Raw genomic sequence first — 18,897 nt, forward strand, 5'->3', positions numbered from 1 at the left:
ACTGAGCAAAAAGAGAAAGAGAAAAACAAGATATAAGAACAAAAGAAAGACGAACATCTAAAGAAAGAACTTCAAAAAAGACTTACCTGGAGTTTTTCACCAAAAGAAGTCACGAAGGTCCCCTAGGCAGCGGTCAGCTCTGACAACCGATGAGTGGCATCGAATTGTTGCACCACATCATCATCCAGACGCTGAACGCCACTAGGAAGAGGAGCAGAGGGAGAAGTCGGCTGAGGCAAAGAAGACAAGACCAGGGCTGTACCCTAGGAAGCACTGGCTACCTCCCTAGATGGCTCCACCGCCATAGCCACGGTCACCTCCGGGGCCAGCAAATCAGCAGCAGCGGGATCACCGGAGAACCCTGTCACCCTCACAGCCACCTCGCCGACCGCACATTCCGAGTCTAGAGACTCAGAACACAGGGGCGCGCTAGAATACTAAAAAGAAGTCGACTGAGGGTTGAGGGAAGGCGAAGGCCTGCAAGATGATAAAGAAAATCGACGATAAGAATATGAATCAGAGAAGGGGAAAACAGAAGCAGAGAAACATAACCAGGATTCACTCACTTAGCTATCTTCTTCTTCATAAAACCCCCAAGACCAACAGAAGACCTTAGAGGGGGGACTATAGAAGCAAAAATATCGCCGCCACCTTGCAACGGGAGTGGCGTGGTCAGAACCGGAGCTCCAGAAGAACTCGAGGTCGATGACCGCTTACTACAAGAGAATAAGGTCAAAGTTAGAACAAAAAGAAGTGTTCAACAGCAGAAAAACAGGAAAACAACTCACCGACGCGTAACAAGGGCCGCATCATCATCCTCCTCTTCCTCACTCTCAAGCATGGCAACCACAGCGCCATCTAAAAAAGAAGAAAAGTACTTGGTTAGAGGCAAAAGCAAACAACAAAAAGACAAAACATATTAATATGCTCACCTAGGAGCACGCTACCTATAACTTGAGTACCTGGACGAGTACTCGATTGACGAGACTTCTTAGCGGCAGACAAACCGGAAGAAGAACAATCTGCTCGCCCCCTTTTTCCGACACTGCAGGGAGCTCGAGGAACTGGACGAGGAACATACTCTGCATATGTGTCAAGAATGATGGAAGAAACACCAGGAAACATCGTAGTGGTTTGAAACTTATTGGTTAAAGATGCCCCAGCAAGATTCTCCCCAAGCTCCACAATGACGGGGCAGTCGTCAAGGGGAATCGGGTCAACAAAGTTATGCCCCAATTCCTATAAAAGAGTAAAACAACTAGATAAGAAATATTAAGCAAAAAGTGGAGACAACAAAGGAAATACGAAAAATGCTAGCATAAGAAAAATAACTCACAGCAAGAGGCGGGTTGTTAGCACAATACTCAGAGACAATATGCGGGACGACACTTACTCCTTTCAACATCTTCTAAAGGCGCTCGAGCACCTCCTCACCAGTCATCTCAAGGGCAGGGACCATACGAGAAGGGTCCTCCGCTCCAGAGTATTCAAAATCGTAGTTTTCTTGCTCCTTCAGAGGTTGAACACGGCGTCGAAGAAAACTGGAGACGATACCAAAGCCGGTCAAGCCTTGCTGTTTCAGAGCACATATCCTCTCCAAAAATGGCTTGATCACCTAGAGCTCGTCCACCATCATGGGATTCTTCTCCCATCGGTCGTTAACCACGGGACCAGAAGAAGAATGGACAGCAAGAGGAGGGATCATATTGGCGGCATAAAACCAGTCGGCACGCCAATCCCTCACAGAATTAACCAAATCATAATCAAAAAATCTACCCTTACGACCCTGACAAAACTGAATCCCACAGCCACCAAGAACATGGGTGTCATCACTGCGGGGTTGGGGCTTCAAACGGAAGAAGTAACGAAAGAGAGAAAGAGAAGGAGGAATTTCAAGAAAAGTTTCACAAAGATGAACAAAAATAGAAAGATGAAGGACAGCATTGGGAGTAAGATGGTTTAGGCTAATCCCAAAATAATTGAGAAAGCCATGAAGAAAAGCAGAGGCAGAAAGGCAAAGACCAACACGGATAAAGGAGACAAAAAGAACAATCTCACCAGAGCCTAAGGTTGGAACCCGATGCTGGCCTGGAGCTCTCCACTCAGCAATCTCCTTGTCCTGGATCAGGCAATCACTGACCAGCTCACGCAACTAATCCTCAGTCGTAGTCGGAGCCGGCCAGACCTTCTAAGCAGCCCTCATGGCCATGAATTCTTGATTTTCAATCACAGAAAGTGATGTCTCCCCATCCACAAAGGTTGCCTAGGACTTGCTCACGGATTTCTTCCTACCCATATACTAGCAAAAGCAATAAGGAACTGAGAAACGACGACGGTCAGGTGGCGGCGCTCAGATGACGGCGACAATGGTGACGGCGGAGTAAGAACTAGGGTTTCAAGGCAAAAGCAGGGCAGTAAAGAAAAAGAAGAAAGAAGGCCTTTAAATAGATTTTTACAGCAATAAAAATACGGCCCATTAGGCCTGTTTTAACATGGCATGTGAACGCAACGGTTCATTTCCCAACACAACTGACAAAGCTGAAATGATAGACGACACACTTCTACACAACGGTATAGTTCAACGGGCAGATTTCAGACTTATCCATCCAGCACCAAGGCAGAGTTAACATATTGCTACAAAAAGAACTCATCAACAAAGAAGCAACGAAGGGTCGCCACACAAGGAACACAAGAACTCGGTTCTTATAGAAAGAACTCAGAAATCTCACAAACAACCAGGACATCAGCAGAAAAAAGAATGACAACCCAGAAAACAATATTCTTTCCGTTATAAATGGCTTCAAAAATTACACGATTACACATCTTACAAAACCCAACAAACTCGGTACTACGACGAGCAAGGTAACAAAAAGGAACCCGGATACAACTAGGCTCTGGAACGACTACGTGTTCCAAATCGCTACTCGATAGAACAAACCGCACTAGGCTACACTATTTTCTTCAAAGGACGGACATAGAACATCCGAGGCGGAAGTCAGCAGCACGGCGGGACAACATGGAATAGGGAAGCCTAGCAAGCATCTGTCTACCCAAGTTCGACGTGACACCAGATCAGCCGTTGATCTGCACCGGACAGTCGCAGGGCAGGTAAGGGGGATTTACCCAGAACTGCTGGATGAAGGAACGTATCCCGTATCACAAGACTTCCTCCAACTACCGCAACGTACCTTCTGGTACAATGCCGCTAAGAGATTAGTCTACCTCTAATCTCTATCACAAGACTCCCTCCAGCTACGACAAGATATACAAGAACTACGAGATACACCCGGGGGCTGCTCTACTTCAGAAACTATCATATTCATGGCTACGAAGATTTCAGACCACGCAACAAAATGCTCGATGAATCAAAACAGCACACCAGGAGGGTATTTATAGACCACAGAAGCGGTGCATATAGACCAGGAGCACCAACGGAACAAACCTGACAAAGGGCATAGTGAAAAACAGAATTCAATGAAAGAGGACTCAGGCGTGAAGGAACAGTACTCAAGGACAAGCATATTCGAAAGGATATACCAACACTACATAACTCATGAGCAAACGACATTTACACTCAACCACTACCATACAACCACATTTGACAACAGCAGACTACCAGAGGATATGTCAAGACCCTGCACCCGAGTTCTTTTTGGGTAAAAGAACCCGAATTTACGCTCGGGGGCTGCAATAGAAGAGGTTTTTCAGCTCTTTTGAACAACATAAGATTCAAGACCCTCCAGCTCCTTGTTTCAAATAGCAAGAGGCTCGGGGGCTACACTCAGTGAGTGCACTTTTTCTTTAAAAAAAGCGTATGTCACCAAGAAGACTTCTTCAAGACAAACCACTTCAAGGACTCACAACAAAAAGAACCCGGACCGAGCTATATCCGAGTTCTTTTTAATAAAGAACCCGGGTATATGCTCGGAAGCCATTCGATGAAGAATCAGAGCAATTTCAAGACAAGACCTTCCAGCTCCTTGTTCTAAATAGCAAGAGGCTCGGGGGCTACACCCAGATGGGAGTACTTTTTTCTTCAAAAAGCACACACCACTCGATCCCAAGAAGCGCTACACGATTTCACTCAAGAAAGCACTCGAACGACGCTTGTTCCTGCTCGGCAAGACCTGAAGGAGCAAGATGAGGCTTCCAGAGCTCAACCATGAAGTGCTCGGGGGCTTGTCGATACGGGACCCATGGGATACTCCACAAGGAAGGGAGAAGACCTAGTCTAACTAGGATTCTTTTCATGTAATCTTAGTAGTAGTAGTATTATTCTGTAATCCTACTAGGAACTCTCATTGTAAACCGACTAGGACTCTGGCCTCCTAACTATATAAAGGAGGGCGGAGTTCCTGGAGAGGAAATAACGCAACACAACACTTGACAATCAATCCAACGCAAAGGCTAACGCCGAACTGGACGTATGGCTATTACTCGATCACGGTCGAGGGCCCGAACCAGGATAAATCGACTGTCTTTTGCGTTTACCGTCGAGTTCTGCATACGCTGAAGCCCGAACATACTGCCCCAGGTACCCCCGTGGCAGGCTATCGGTGGTGAAACATCGACAGCGAGAAGGCAAATGCAACACCCGATCTACTTTGAAACATCCAAATGAAACACTTGCAACATACGTCAGAAGGTAGATGAAATATTTAAAACATGCATATGAAAATACTCGCAAAAACACATGAAAACACTTGAAAATCATTGTAAAACATACGCAACATCAAGATAAACACTTGCAACATATGTGCGGAACATATGCAACATCCAAATAAGCATACTTGCAGCATACGTCTGAAAAAATAGATGAAACATTGCGAACAGAAGCTTGCAACATACTCGAACAACCATTACAACATATACAACGTCCCGATCTACTTTCACAACATCCGCATAAAACACTTGCAACATACCTCTGAAACACTTGAAACACACGCTTGCAACATGTGTTTTCACCCTTCTTCCGTACGACGCAGCGCAGGGCGGGGGATGGGCAGGTGGAGGGCCGCGCCGTCACGGCCCCTTCTGGAGGCGAGCGGAGGGTGCGGGGGGCACATGCCACTAGCGAGCTTTGACCATGCTGCGGGCTACCGGCCAGGCGAGGGCCAGGAGGAAGGGGCCTGCCGCAGACGCTGGCGGCCGCCGGCGAGCTCTTGCCGGGCAAGGGCGAGGAGCTTTGGCCACACGAGGGACAGGACGGGACGAAGGGGTTGGCGGCGAGCGCTGACCGACAGAGGCGCCGCGGGGGATGGCATGGGATGGGGGCGCAGCAGGGAGCGGGACGGCCACATGTAGAAAGTTTTTTTTTCTAAGAGCGCATCCGGACGGAACGGATGTCTATGACGTATCATTATCGTTACAGTATACGTTCAGTCTAAAAAGAAAGAATATAAGTAGTATGTACGCAGGCATACGGTCAACGAATAGCACGGATCGCGGAAGACGACGAGGTCTGCTAGCCGATAGGGTGCGGAACTGGCCAGACACGCCAGCAAGGCAAGGAAGAGAGGAGACGAGAAGCTGCATCCTGCAAGCGACCGTCTCGTACGAGTCAATTGGCAGTAGTGGAGATGGAGACTTTGGGAGCCTTGGGCACGGGGGTTTGACTGGCCCCCGTTTCTTTCCACCGGTCCGCGACGCGCGGTGAGGTGTGGCCCGTGGCCCAGGTCGAACGAACCCGCCAAACCCAGCCGAACCAGGCCTAACCCGTGGGGGTGAGGTGCCACCGACTGGGTGATGGGTGCACAGGCGGACAGCTAGCAAGCGCCGCCGACGGGCTGGCCTGGCTGCCTCCCACGCCGCCGATGCTGGCAGGCAGGCAGGCAGGCTTACGCCGTTTTGACCCGGCCAGCTCACTCGCATCTCACCGCAGACCGCACCCACGCCGCGTACGCGGACGCGGTACGCCTCCGCCGTTTACCTGGCTGCTTTCCTGTTGTGTTCCTTCCGTTCCGTGGACCCAGCACAGGCACAGCCGGACTGCCGGGTCTCCGGTCTCAATTTCTTCCTCACCGTCAACTCGTTTCATCTCTCGTTACTAATTAGCTAGAGTTAGCTGTCTAGTTAGCTGACAACTAGCCAAAGACTTGATTAATAAATAATAAAGCAACCACTTCTATTAGCACTTCTGTTTTGGATATATTAGAGCTAATTTTAGCTGCCTAGTAATTAGCTCTTGCATCTAAACATATCTTAATTATATTGATTCACTAGTAGTGCTAGTAAAACAGAAATAAATACTCTTATGGTCTTCTCTGATGATAAGCAAATCGTACGCATTCCCCCTCCTTGTTTTAAACATATGTAACACTCCTGGTGTTAGGCTTGCCTAATTGCACTTGCATTTCATGAACATGATCATCATTCATCCATTCATGAGCATATATCACATGAAACATGTTATCGAAACATTGCAACGTACTGTATATTTCATGAGTGTTGTTTTTGTGAATTAAAGAGTGTGCAACATGTGCAACTCACTTTAGTGGAACCTAGCTAGTTATTGTAATGCAACAAGATCATGAAACATGTGAAACATGACTATGAAACAAAAGTAACATTTCAATTGTTTTTTTTATCGTTTCAGTACATTCAGTGCTTGATTCTTGTGTGACCAATGTGTGGTATGGCTAAAAATATTGTTAAACATCTTAGTTATGCTTAGAAAGTCATTAGGAACAATGTTCATGTTGATCATTTTGCCTAATTAAGTTTCCAAGTCATGGTTTGACTTGTTTTGACCCTAGGACTTTTTGGTTTGACTGTTCAAAAAGTACCACTTATAATGTTTGCATGTCTGAGCAACCTAAAACAAAGTTGTAGCAAATTATATAAGGAACAAAAATTATTTTGTGACCAAGTCATGAAAATGTGCACAACATGCTCTAAATGGTCCCACAAGTCAGAAATTGGGTTGGGTTCAACACTTAGAAATTTTCTAAGTACAAACTCCACTTTTCAGTTTCTTGAACACGACTTTGGCATGATTTTACTCTCTGTCCTTTGCGAATTAGACATTGATCTCTAAATGAGTTTTGTAGCTAGCATGTAGGTGTACAACTTTTGTTTTGATTTCTTTCGCTAACGATCAACGGATTAGGAGATAGAGCATCACCATTTGGCGCTGTCAGTCAGTTTCTTGTTATCTGAATCGCGCTACAGTGTTTCGGCTTCAGACCTGTTATGGCCGACCGAGGTCAGATGGCGGCCGCCGCGTGTCCGCCACGCGCTCGGCTCGCCCTGACCACGCCGCGCGCTGGCTGGCTTGAAGAGGAGCGCGCCCTGCTGCCCTCCGCACGCGCTCTACACTCATCCACTCCTCTGTTGCCTTCCCCATTCACAGCCGCAGAGCACCGCCGACGCCATCAGCTCTGCCGAGCTCGCTTGAGCTCATCGCGGCGCCACAGCCACCACCATCCCACCCGTAGCTCCGCCATCGCCTCACGGACCTCGTCAGCGCCCTCACGGAGCCAGCCAAGCTATAGGTGAGCGGCATTGCCGAACCATGCACCACCGCGGCATGGCCACCATGGTCGCCGCCGGTGATCTCACGTGGTCCCGCCTGACCGCTTCACCGTAGCCGGTAGCCGTAGCATAGGAAGGTCCATCTTGTTCACTGAAAGCTTACGCGCGCCTTGTATGGCCACCAACCGCCTAGGTTCGCTGGAGCACCACCGTGCGCCATGGCCGAGCCACCGTGGGCCATGGCCGACGTCCCTGGAGTCCGCTAGAGTCTAGTTTTAGGAGTGCTATGGATGCGGGAGGTCGAGGTGGGCACGCCTTTGCCCTCGGTTCCACCGGAGAAATCGTCGCCGGTGAGATGGCGTCGTTTCCGCGCCATTCTTCACCGTGCTCTGCTTTACGGTCGCTGACGCGCGGGTCCCTGTTGTCAGCCGCCGCTGCTGAGAGGGAACCGGACCTGGGCTGCGCCATTTCTGGGCTGTGTACGCGCGCAAGTCATGGGCCGCCGGATCTGTTCGGGCTGGCCCAGTAGCTGATTAGGTTTTCCTTTTTGTTTTGTTTATTTTGTTTTTCACAGATTTGTGTGCACGATTCAAAAATGTGTAAATCAAGTTTGGTAGATCCAAATGTTATGGTTCCAATTTTGTTGAGTTCCTGGTAATGTCTAGTATTTAATAAAAATATTATATGAGCACAGGTTTTAGAAATTTTGGATGAATTAAATAGGACTTTGAAATGTGTTTTTAGATGCATGCAAACTTGTTGAAATTTTATCTTGAGTTTCTGTGGTCCAAAAATTATGAAATTTTGTGGGTATGCTAGTCTTGCTTAGTAGAAGCTCTGGTTAAAATTTCAGAGCTAGTGCATGTGTGGTTTTTGAGTTATAGATTTTCCTTTTATCATTGATTAATACTTGTGTGAATTTTCATAATTTTTCTATAGATCCAGTAAAGGTAAAATTTGGTGAGTGCTATTCTTATGCTAGAGTGATACTAGGAAAAATGAGAAATCTGTTGCTTGACACTTTTAACTAAGGTTTCCTATTTATGCCTTTTTAAGCACTTATGCCTTGTCATTTTTGTGTAGACTATTTTACTTATCCAAATGCCATGAAAATTTTATGGTAGTCTACTTAGAGTAGTACTATGCTATGGTAATTTTCTAAGATTTTTCTAAGCAATAAAAATAGAGGTTGCTATTCAAACCTATTATTAATTAGGGTTTAATTAAGGGTTGCTTTAAGTGTGTTTAAGAAATTAGTAAAGCTTTGGTGTATCTTTGAAGCATTTAATAAGATGTGTTGACTTAACATATTAGTAGTAGAAGAGAATGCAGTAGATGACATGTGCTTGTAGTATATTTTCTTGGATGATGTTGACTACCTTGCATTAAAAAATATCCATTGTATTCATCTCATCCGATGCACCGATTGCATAAGCACTTACGCACATTGCATCATACAGAATCGCAAACCGAGAACCCAGTCATCATACCCGAGGAGCCCGAGGAGCAGTTCGAGGTGCAGCCGCAGGAAGTGCCAGAAGTCGACGAGGAGGACGTTGAGGAACTTTCGGAGTGCCCCGATCACCGTCCGAGCTCCTTCGAGAGAGGCAAGCCCCGGAGCATTTTTCTTCCGGTTTGCAATTATTTAATTAAATGCTTTACTTTAATTGATGCATTATGTTCAGGAGTTGTTTGCAACCGTTGCTGCATTATACCTTGTCTACCTTTGTTATACTATATCCTTGTTACCCGGGTATCCGCAGTCTAGTCAATGCTTAGCTGGCTTAGACCGGTAGAAGTCGGGTGATTTCCTGTCACCTGCGAGCTATAGGTGGTTACCTGGATCTGCTTGGATGACTATGAAGTCATGGTATAACTAAGTGTTAAATGAAATTGAGACCGGACGGAGACTTGCAGAGTTTTGGACTGTAGTGTTTCTGTCTGTGTCGATTAAGGACCGACCGTTGTTGGGCCTCGAGTCATGTTGAACGCATGCCTTACATTTAGCTGGCCGGATAAAGTACCTTCCGACCGCGAAGCTGGGAGATTATTCGGGCCGAGTAGATTGCCCGCAACGCACTGTGCCGGAGCAGGTGTGGTAGGACACGGGGGTGAGATGATAAGACCAAAGTGCAGTCGGTCGGCCCCCGGGTACATGTAGTTCCTGGCAAACTCGAGATTCCTGGATAGTTGACTCGGTGATCAATATCTCACTTTAGCGGGTGGATGAGGTTTGTGTAAGGAATAAATCACCAGCTGGTTAGGAATCGATTTGAATCGCCATCGCTCCTGGATAGTGAGCACTTGACTTGAGTTACTTCATCGTAGTAAATGTTTATGGAACACTTGGACAGTTATAGTGAATATGACAGTATGGAAGTTGTTTAATGATCATTGGTTATCATTATCTGCTTAATCACATGTTTGCTCTAGTATAGGTGCAAATTTAGTCGACAGGTTAATAACAATTAACTTGACAATAATGCTTTAAAAAGAGTCTTGAAATGCTAAAAATGCTTCTTTTTGCAAATGAGTCAGCTACCCTACTATAAAGCCATTCATAATCCTTGGTGTCACTTATTTTCGGTTATGTCGGGTAAGTCTAGCTGAGTACCTTCTCGTACTCAGGGTTTTATTCCCACTTGTTGCAGATGGGCAGATGTATTACGGCTACTGTATCAACTGTCTTTATCCTGCGATGGGTGATGCTTATGACCATGGGCATGGTCATTCCTTACGTCTCGTCTGATGCTTTTGTTGGAGATGATCATTCGCTGGCACTATATTTGAACTCCGCGTGAGTGTGTGTGGTTTGAACAAATGGCTTCCGCTACTTTTATTCGAACTTGTTTTGTAATAACTATGTTGAAACTCTGATGTATCTGAGATTACGAACTTTTATGTAATATGTGATGGTGACCGCTAAACTTATTACGATCTTGGCTGGAATGGAAGTTGGTTTGAAATCCTTCGTGATTTCACGGACTACTGGGTTATACGGGCTTAAGTTTACTAAATCATCTGCTCTGGCGGATGATTTTCTTACTTAATTTCGTATAATTGGTCGGTTCTGTTACAACATCCTCCGCCACAACACTCTACAGTGTCATTATGTTTTATGAGTATATATCTAGACTAGAAAGGTCAAAATGCCTTATAATTTAAATAAAATAGAAGAAATATGTATCTTGACATCGGAAATAAAAATTAAAGCATACCCATAGCTATTTTCCTAGCTGGCACGCCTTAACCATTGGCCTGCATAGCAATGGGATTTTAATTTTTTTTTACAAGGTAAGATCGCTAGCTTCATTCACGTTCAGCAGTATTACACAGTCGCAATTCAATTCTAGGTTGTGGCCATTTTCGTACAGCAACAGGTCATCGAATTGCAAATTGGAAATTTAGTCTTCCGCTAGAATTACAGTCGACTATTGATCATTTACACAAATATAAGAAAAGGAAGTAGTAACTACTAGAAGCATACCTTGTGCGGCGCTGCGAGAATTGTGAGTGATTTGGAATGAAAATAGACTACGTATAGTTAATTATACAAAGAGATAATCTATTATAAATTAATGTGATTTGAAATGATGTCTCTCGCTGATATGTATATCATAATTGCAGATACTAGTGGGCTGTAATTGCATCTGATAATGGATTGCTAACGTGAACAATTTGCATGTCAAGATATAACTCTAGTGCAGTTTAAGATTATAAGATAAGATGTATAAAGATATACAGATATACAAATATGTAAATATATAGATATAGATATAGATATATATGTACATATATAAATATTGATATAGATGTATAGATATAGACATAAATATTGATAGACTATTTCTTTTCTTTATTTCTTAGACCAGTCTCAGTGGGAGTTTCATCTCACTGTTCCCATGACTCATATATTGGAAACAGTGTAGACAAGTTTTATCCCCTATGTGACTCATTTCATCTCATGAAACTTTTATCATATCTCTCGAATTAATATTATTCCACATTAGCTTATTTGGTGCTCATGAAACCCTATCCAGACTGGTCTTACACAATGAACAACTGGAAATCTGAAATCAATGTTTATGCTAAAGTTATGGATATGCTAATAAGACTTGTTATTACCTCCGGTTAATATTCCTTAATTGCTTTCAAGGCAAAAAAAAAAAAAAGTTCCCACGTATCTATTGCTGTATTTTGGTCAGGAGAAATGAAATTTTCATAATAGCACCTTTGTTGTTAGTAAGTTAATACGTATAACCAAACAAAGCTCCCACGCTTTTCAACCTCTCGTGTTGTCGGCATTCTGTCCTTTGGTACCCTTTGTTGTTGCCTAACCCCCAATAGTCATTGCTGTCCTTCAGTACCAAACAAAGTACCCTTTGTTGTTGCCTTAAAACTCTAACCTCTCCTTTCATAGTCATTGTTGAGACGTTCCTTATTATTGTTGTTATTGCCGGAGAAGGTAGTAGCATGTTTATTATTACTCTTCTAATAAGTTTACCTTGACGATGTATTGTCTTAAATCAAATCATTTTTGGGAAATACCATATATAAAGATGAAGCTGTTTAGAAATGTCACTCTTAGTAAGAAGTTGGACTCCAGTAGGAAGATCTCACTTAGCCATTACCATTATTCCAGTTGATTTAGCTGGTCAAACACCATTTTTACATGGATTGTATACATCAGTAAGGCCATATTTCGATCGTCGAATAAATGGGAGGAAACTATGCTGTTACTGGTTATGCACCAATAAGACATGCATATATAGACATTAATTGAGGATCACATATTTAAACCACGATATGTGGAAGCATGCTTAAATGGTAACGCAACTGTTTAAACATAAAATATTACCACATTATTAAGCACATGTACACAAGTTATTCCCTTTTATACAAACTACTATTTAAATAGACTCAGCCACTTTATTAGAAGAGCAAAATGCATCACAGGTCCATTAACTTTTGGTCATGTGTCACCTAGGTCCATCAACTCTCAAACTACATTTCTTGGTCTATTAACTTTTTTAGTGGTTTACAGTAGGTCCAAACCCCTTCGTTTGGAGATTAAATCCGACGTGGCATGTACAGTAAACTGCCACCATGGCATGAATGTCAGGTGAGGCTCATGTGATGGTCGATTGCTGATGTTATTTTTGCCGAAATCCCCCTACCTTTCTTTCCCTCTCCCACTTCGCAACGTCTTCGCAGCGTCGCCACCATCGCGCAGATCCACCGCGGGAATCTGAAGTGGGAGAGGGAAAGAAAGGCAGGGGGGTTTTCGGCAAAAATAACATCAGCAATCGACCATCACGTGAGCCTCACGTGACATTCATGCCATGGTGGCAGCTTACTGTGCATACCACGTCGGATTTAATCCCCAGACAAAGGGATTTAGACTTAAAATGTAGTTTTGGAGTTGATGGACCTAGGTGACAAATGACCAAAAGTTAATGGACCTACGATGTATTTTGCTTTTATTAGAACACAATAACGGTCTGTTTGGTATGGTTTTGACTCTTACTATAGTGCACAGAGAAGTTAGAACCGGTAAAACCCAACTTAACAATTTCACTAGCCACTTTTCTTGTAATCGCTCTTGGAGTGGCAGAAATGTTAGTGGAGTGGTAGAAGAATTTTATAGAAAGAATTCACATTTTAAAAATGTTTCCACCACATGTATACATACTGCACCTCCAGTAGCTTCCAACGCACCGCTCCTCTTTTGGATCCATTAGAAAATTTCAACAAACATACTATACTATGACGTAGATAGAAAAGAAAATTCACAAAGCTAATAACAGACGAAAACTAAAATGAAAACAATCAAGGCAAAGCGAAGACTATAGAGAGAGGAAAAATTAAAGAGGGGTCAGAGGGAGGGGCATCCGCATCCTCCTATATAACGACCACCTCCTCCCACCGCTTCCTCCCACGCCTCCCAACCTCCTCTGCTCCCAAGATCTCCCCCCACCTCCCGGTCCGGTCCGGTAGCAGAGAGCGGGGCAGAGAGAGATCGAGATCCGGAGGCGCGAGCACCAGCACCACCCACCACCGTCTGCGGCAATGGCGGGCACGGTGACGGTCCCGGGGTCGTCGGTCCCCTCGACGCCGCTGCTCAAGGACGAGCTCGACATCGTGATCCCGACGATCCGCAACCTCGACTTCCTCGAGATGTGGAGGCCCTTCTTCCAGTCCTACCACCTCATCATCGTGCAGGACGGCGACCCCACCAAGACCATCAAGGTGCCCGAGGGCTTCGACTACGAGCTCTACAACCGCAACGACATCAACCGCATCCTCGGGCCCAAGGCCTCCTGCATCTCCTTCAAGGACTCCGCGTGCCGCTGCTTCGGCTACATGGTCTCCAAGAAGAAGTACATCTACACCATCGACGACGACTGCTTCGTAAGCCTCCTTCTTCTCTCTCTCGCGTTTCGTTTCGTTCAATTCCCCGTGGATCCGAACGAAAGGCGGGGTCTTGACGCCGGATCTGGGTCAAATTCGATCGAATTGGACCAGATCCGCCCGGGTCAGATCTGGATCTAGTCGCGCGCGGTCAAACGCGTTGATCCGTAGGAGGTTGCGGGTAGTCTAGCATTACGGATCTCGATCCGGAGCAGCTGGCTGTGCTCAGTAGCTCTAGTGCCGCCGTTCCGACAGGAAACAGGGGATGCTGCCAGCTAGCCATACCTACGATCGGGGGTTGCTAGATGTTTGCCACCTCGTACTGGTAGTTAGTGCCACCTCCTTTTCATCTTGGCCGGGGGTCCTTGTTTATGTGATCCCATCGCGGATCACAAGCTTGGCACATTCAGTTTGTCATTTACTTAATAACCAAAACGTGACAGAATGCTCTAATGTTATTGGATCTGGACTAGATGGTTGCTTCAGATCAGATCCGAGCAGTCACAACTTTTGTAATTCACAGTCTAGTTTAATTTTTACATACTCCATGTAAGATCCACATCACTACATTCATAATTCTGACAATGGAACTAGCAGCATCATGATCTATAGTAACATTGGAAGTAGTATCCAGCAGTCCAATCAAATTCTGAATTTTGATCGCCTGAGCTAGCAGCACTGTGATCTGTCAGAAACATTAGCAGTAATATCCAGCTATGCGATTGAATTATGAATTTTACCATCTGAGCGGGCAGGTGCCACGATCTGAACTAGAGCTACATCATTGCACACCTGCTATTTTATCGCACTAACCAAATATCTTTGCATGTCATTTAGGTTGCCAAGGACCCAACTGGCAAGGATATCAATGCTCTTGAGCAGCACATCAAGAACATCATGAGCCCATCCACCCCGTTCTTCTTCAACACCCTGTACGACCCCTACCGCGAGGGTGCTGACTTTGTGCGTGGATACCCCTTCAGCCTCAGGGAGGGTACCCACACTGCTGTCTCCCACGGCCTGTGGCTGAACATCCCTGACTATGATGCTCCCACACAGCTGGTCAAGCCTAAGGAGAGGAACGAGAGGTATTGCATTTTGTTCTCATTTTTTATCTGACATTCTGGCAGCTGTCCTGCTGCATCAAGGGTTGGGTCTAACTCCCCTTCTTTCAGGTATGTTGATGCTGTCATGACAATCCCCAAGGGAACCTTGTTTCCCATGTGCGGCATGAACCTTTGCTTCGATAGGGATCTCATTGGCCCTGCTATGTACTTTGGTCTCATGGGTGATGGCCAGCCCATTGGTCGCTACGACGACATGTGGGCAGGATGGTGTGTGAAGGTGTGTGGTCTCTCTGTTCTTGCCTCTACAGTTTATTTTGTTCCTAAAAACATAATGTCCATTGGACTGATGATTTTATACAACTGTAAAATGATAACTTTAGGTCATCTGCGACCACTTGAGCCTGGGAGTCAAGACTGGCCTGCCATACATCTGGCACAGCAAGGCTAGCAACCCCTTTGTTAACTTGAGGAAGGAATACAAGGGCATCTTCTGGCAGGAGGACATCATCCCCTTCTTCCAGAACGTGACCATCCCCAAGGATTGCGACACCGTCCAGAAGTGCTACCTCTACCTCTCCGGAGAGGTGAAGGAGAAGCTAGGCAAGATTGACCCCTACTTTGTCAAGCTCGCTGACGCCATGGTCACCTGGATTGAGGCCTGGGATGAGCTGAACCCGGCTACCCCCGCCGCCGAGAATGGCAAGGCCAAGTAGATGGAGTCCCTGGGGTGCCTTCACTGCCCACTGAAGTGAAAAGAAAGTATGATTGGGTCCTGCCTAGGCCCCATAGATATAGCTCTTTTTGAGAGGGAAGAGATCAATTCAGCAGCAGCTTTTATAAATTCTTTGTTGCTATGAAGCAGGTGGTTCTTTTGTAGTTGATGAAAGGGATTTGTCGTCACTATCATTTACATAATTCAGAGAATAATTTATATTGTGTAATTTTGAGAATCAAAGCACTGTTTGTGTTATAGCATGTCTATGAATGTGCATTGCTGCCTTTTTTTCTTGTGTAACCAAGGCGATAGTTAAGATTTCAGATTGTCAGCCTGAATGCCCATTGATCTGCTCTTGTCCATGCTTACAAAATCAGTTGCTCTGAACTTTGACCTGTGGAAGCTCTGACCTCTGGTTGGTAGTCTTGTCTTACCCAGGCTGGAATGCCCATCGATCTGCTCTTGTCCATGCTTTACAAAATCAGGCCTTGATTAGATTGCAAATTTGTGCAATCTGGACACCGCAGCACGTTTCGTTTGTATTTGACAAACTTTGTCCGACCATAGAATAACTAGGCTCAAAAGATTCATCTCGTGATCTACAACTAAACTGTATAATTAATTATTTTTTTACCTATATTTAATACTCCATACATGCTTCCAAAAATTAATGTGATGGAGAGAGAGTGAAAAAACTTAGAATTTTAAGACAATCTAAACAAGGGCTCAGCTGGAGTCTGAACTGTGACCTGCGGAAGCTCTGGACCTCTGGTAGTCTTGTCTTACCCAGGCCTTGTTTAGATCCTATTAAAGTTCCAAGTTTTTTCACTCTCTCTATTACATCAATTTTTAGCCGTTTGCATGGAGTATTAAATGTAGGTAAAAAAATAACTAATTACACAGTTTAATTGAAAATCACGAGATGAATCTTTTGAGCCTAGTTGGTCCACGATTGGACAATATTTACCAAATAAGACGAAAGTGGTACTATTCATCAGGTTGAAAAAAGTTGGGAAAAAGTCTACTCCACCCCCTCAACTATGGAAGGTGGTCTACATAACCCCCTCAACTATGAAACCGTCTGTTTTACCCCCTGAACTTTCCAAAACCGTCTAATTTACCCCTGGGCGGTTTTTCAGGGCGGTTTTGCTACAGTACAGCGGGTCTGCTACAGTGACAGCGGGTTTGCTACAGTACCGGTGTTTTGAATTTTCTTTTTTTTTTGTTTATTTTCGTTGAATTTTTGAAAAATCATAGTAAATCATAGAAAAATCGTAAAATGAAAAATCTAATTTTATTGGACTCCGCATGAGTAGATCTACACAGTGAATATATAATACGGTATGTTTTAGTACAAATTTTTTTTGTAGCTTTAGATTAATTGGAAAATCTAATTTTGTCTGTAATTAATTGGAATAATTCATAGCTGCAGCTTCTATGGTCCAATTGTGGTAAAATTTTTATGGTACGCTAATTATTGTATGCTTGAACTATAGTAAAAATTTCGTACTCATTGGACTATGTATAACTTAGTTATAGATAAATTCTAATTAATTACAGACAAAATTGGATTTTCCAATTAATCTAAAGCTACAAAAAAAATTTGTACTAAAACATACCGTATTATATATTCACTGTGTAGATCTACTCATGTGAAGTCCAATAAAATTAGATTTTTCATTTTACGATTTTTCTATGATTTACTATGATTTTTCAAAAATTCAACGAAAATAAACAAAAAAAAGAAAATTCAAAACACCGGTACTGTAGCAAACCCGCTGTCACTGTAGCAGACCCGCTGTTACTGTAGCGAACCCGCCCTGAAAAACCGCCCAGGGGTAAATTAGACGGTTTTGGAAAGTTCAGGGGGTAAAACAGACGGTTTCATAGTTGAGGGGGTTATGTAGACCACCTTCCATAGTTGAGGGAGTGGAGTAGACTTTTTCCAAAAAAGTTGCAATCTAAACAAGGGCCCTGGCTTTAGGGGTTACAACACCAGTAGCTCTGAACTGAGCTGTGGAAGCTCAGGTAGTATTATGACGGGGGTATGGTCTTGCACATCATCAGTACTAGCTCTGAGCCAACTCTGAAGTCTGAGCTACGGCAAAATTTGCATGAAGAAACACGGTAGGTAAAGCATGTGCCACCGACAAGAATCTGCCACCGACATAATAAAGAATGAAAATCGAATGCTTGAGCTCCGTGAGTGATTGAATCTGTCAGAGTTGGTAAAATGAATTGGACAAGACACAAGAGTTTCTTTAGCATCTTCTTTTGTGAGAGAATATCAGTTCATTGACTTTCTGAGTAGATAAAAACAAAAAGAAAAGAAAATAAGAGACTAACAAAAAAAAGTAACCAATCCGCCGTTGCCGGGGATCGAACCCGGGTCACCCGCGTGACAGGCGGGAATACTCACCACTATACTACAACGACTTGGTTGTTTATTACTGGCACTAAACTGAATAACTCCTCAAACAGCTTACCACATGACAAGAACAAAAAGACAACGAAGCTTCGTCTCTCTATTCTTACAGAGGCCTGTTTAGGTAAGTTTTTTCACTATCTCTCTATCACATTAAATTTTTAGACGGAGTATTAAATGTAGATAAAAAAATAACTAATTACATAGTTTGATTGTAAATTACGAGACGAATCTTTTGAGCCTAGTTAGACCATGATTGGACAATAATTGTCAAATACAAACAAAAGTGTTACAACGCCAAATACTGATTCCTAACCTCAATCTAAACAAGGCGAGTAACAATATCGGCCAATCCTGACCGACAACAAGCGGAAGCATTAGCATCGGATTTAGTTTTTCAAATTTATTAGTCGCAGATACTAGGTACATATCTTTCAAGTTCCAGGAATACAAAGGTTTCTATAGCAACCTGACACTCCGGAACAAGTTCATGTAACACCCATGGTGTTACGAGCTCGTTTAGCACCGTGATTTAGGTCTAAGTCAAATTTTTAAACGAGTTTCTCAGAATTTCTTTTATTTAATATAGTGATAAGTGAATCCGGTGACCCAGTTTTGTGGACTCGAATCAACGCCCAAGTTAAATTACGCAGTGCGTAGAAATTTTTAGGAATGTCGAACCATGTCAGCGAACGATTAAGTATGAAAAGCAACTTTTATAAATAAAACATAGTCTCTTAATAAATAGAACGATATATATATGTATATTCACGGGTTTATTTCGGTAAGCACGAACTGACGAGAGA

General features: G+C 44.0%; 1 protein-coding gene and 1 non-coding gene across 2 annotated transcripts; one reads left to right on the plus strand and one right to left on the minus strand.

Annotated features, from left to right (window-relative positions):
- The first annotated feature begins 13,392 nt into the window (after nucleotides 1-13,392).
- LOC136532789 (probable UDP-arabinopyranose mutase 1) lies at nucleotides 13,393-15,921 on the plus strand. The gene is made up of 4 exons (XM_066525660.1): nucleotides 13,393-13,884; nucleotides 14,722-14,972; nucleotides 15,060-15,228; nucleotides 15,332-15,921. Exons 1-4 carry the CDS (start codon nucleotides 13,543-13,545, stop codon nucleotides 15,662-15,664), a joined length of 1,095 nt encoding a protein of 364 aa, XP_066381757.1. The 5' UTR covers nucleotides 13,393-13,542; the 3' UTR covers nucleotides 15,665-15,921.
- Nucleotides 15,922-18,030: 2,109 nt separating this feature from the next.
- On the minus strand, nucleotides 18,031-18,102 carry TRNAD-GUC (transfer RNA aspartic acid (anticodon GUC)). The gene has a single exon. It is a non-coding gene; the product is annotated as a tRNA-Asp (tRNA).
- Nucleotides 18,103-18,897: the final 795 nt, after the last annotated feature.

The sequence above is a fragment of the Miscanthus floridulus genome, chromosome 1 (assembly GCF_019320115.1).
Source record: "Miscanthus floridulus cultivar M001 chromosome 1, ASM1932011v1, whole genome shotgun sequence".
NCBI lineage: Eukaryota > Viridiplantae > Streptophyta > Magnoliopsida > Poales > Poaceae > Miscanthus > Miscanthus floridulus.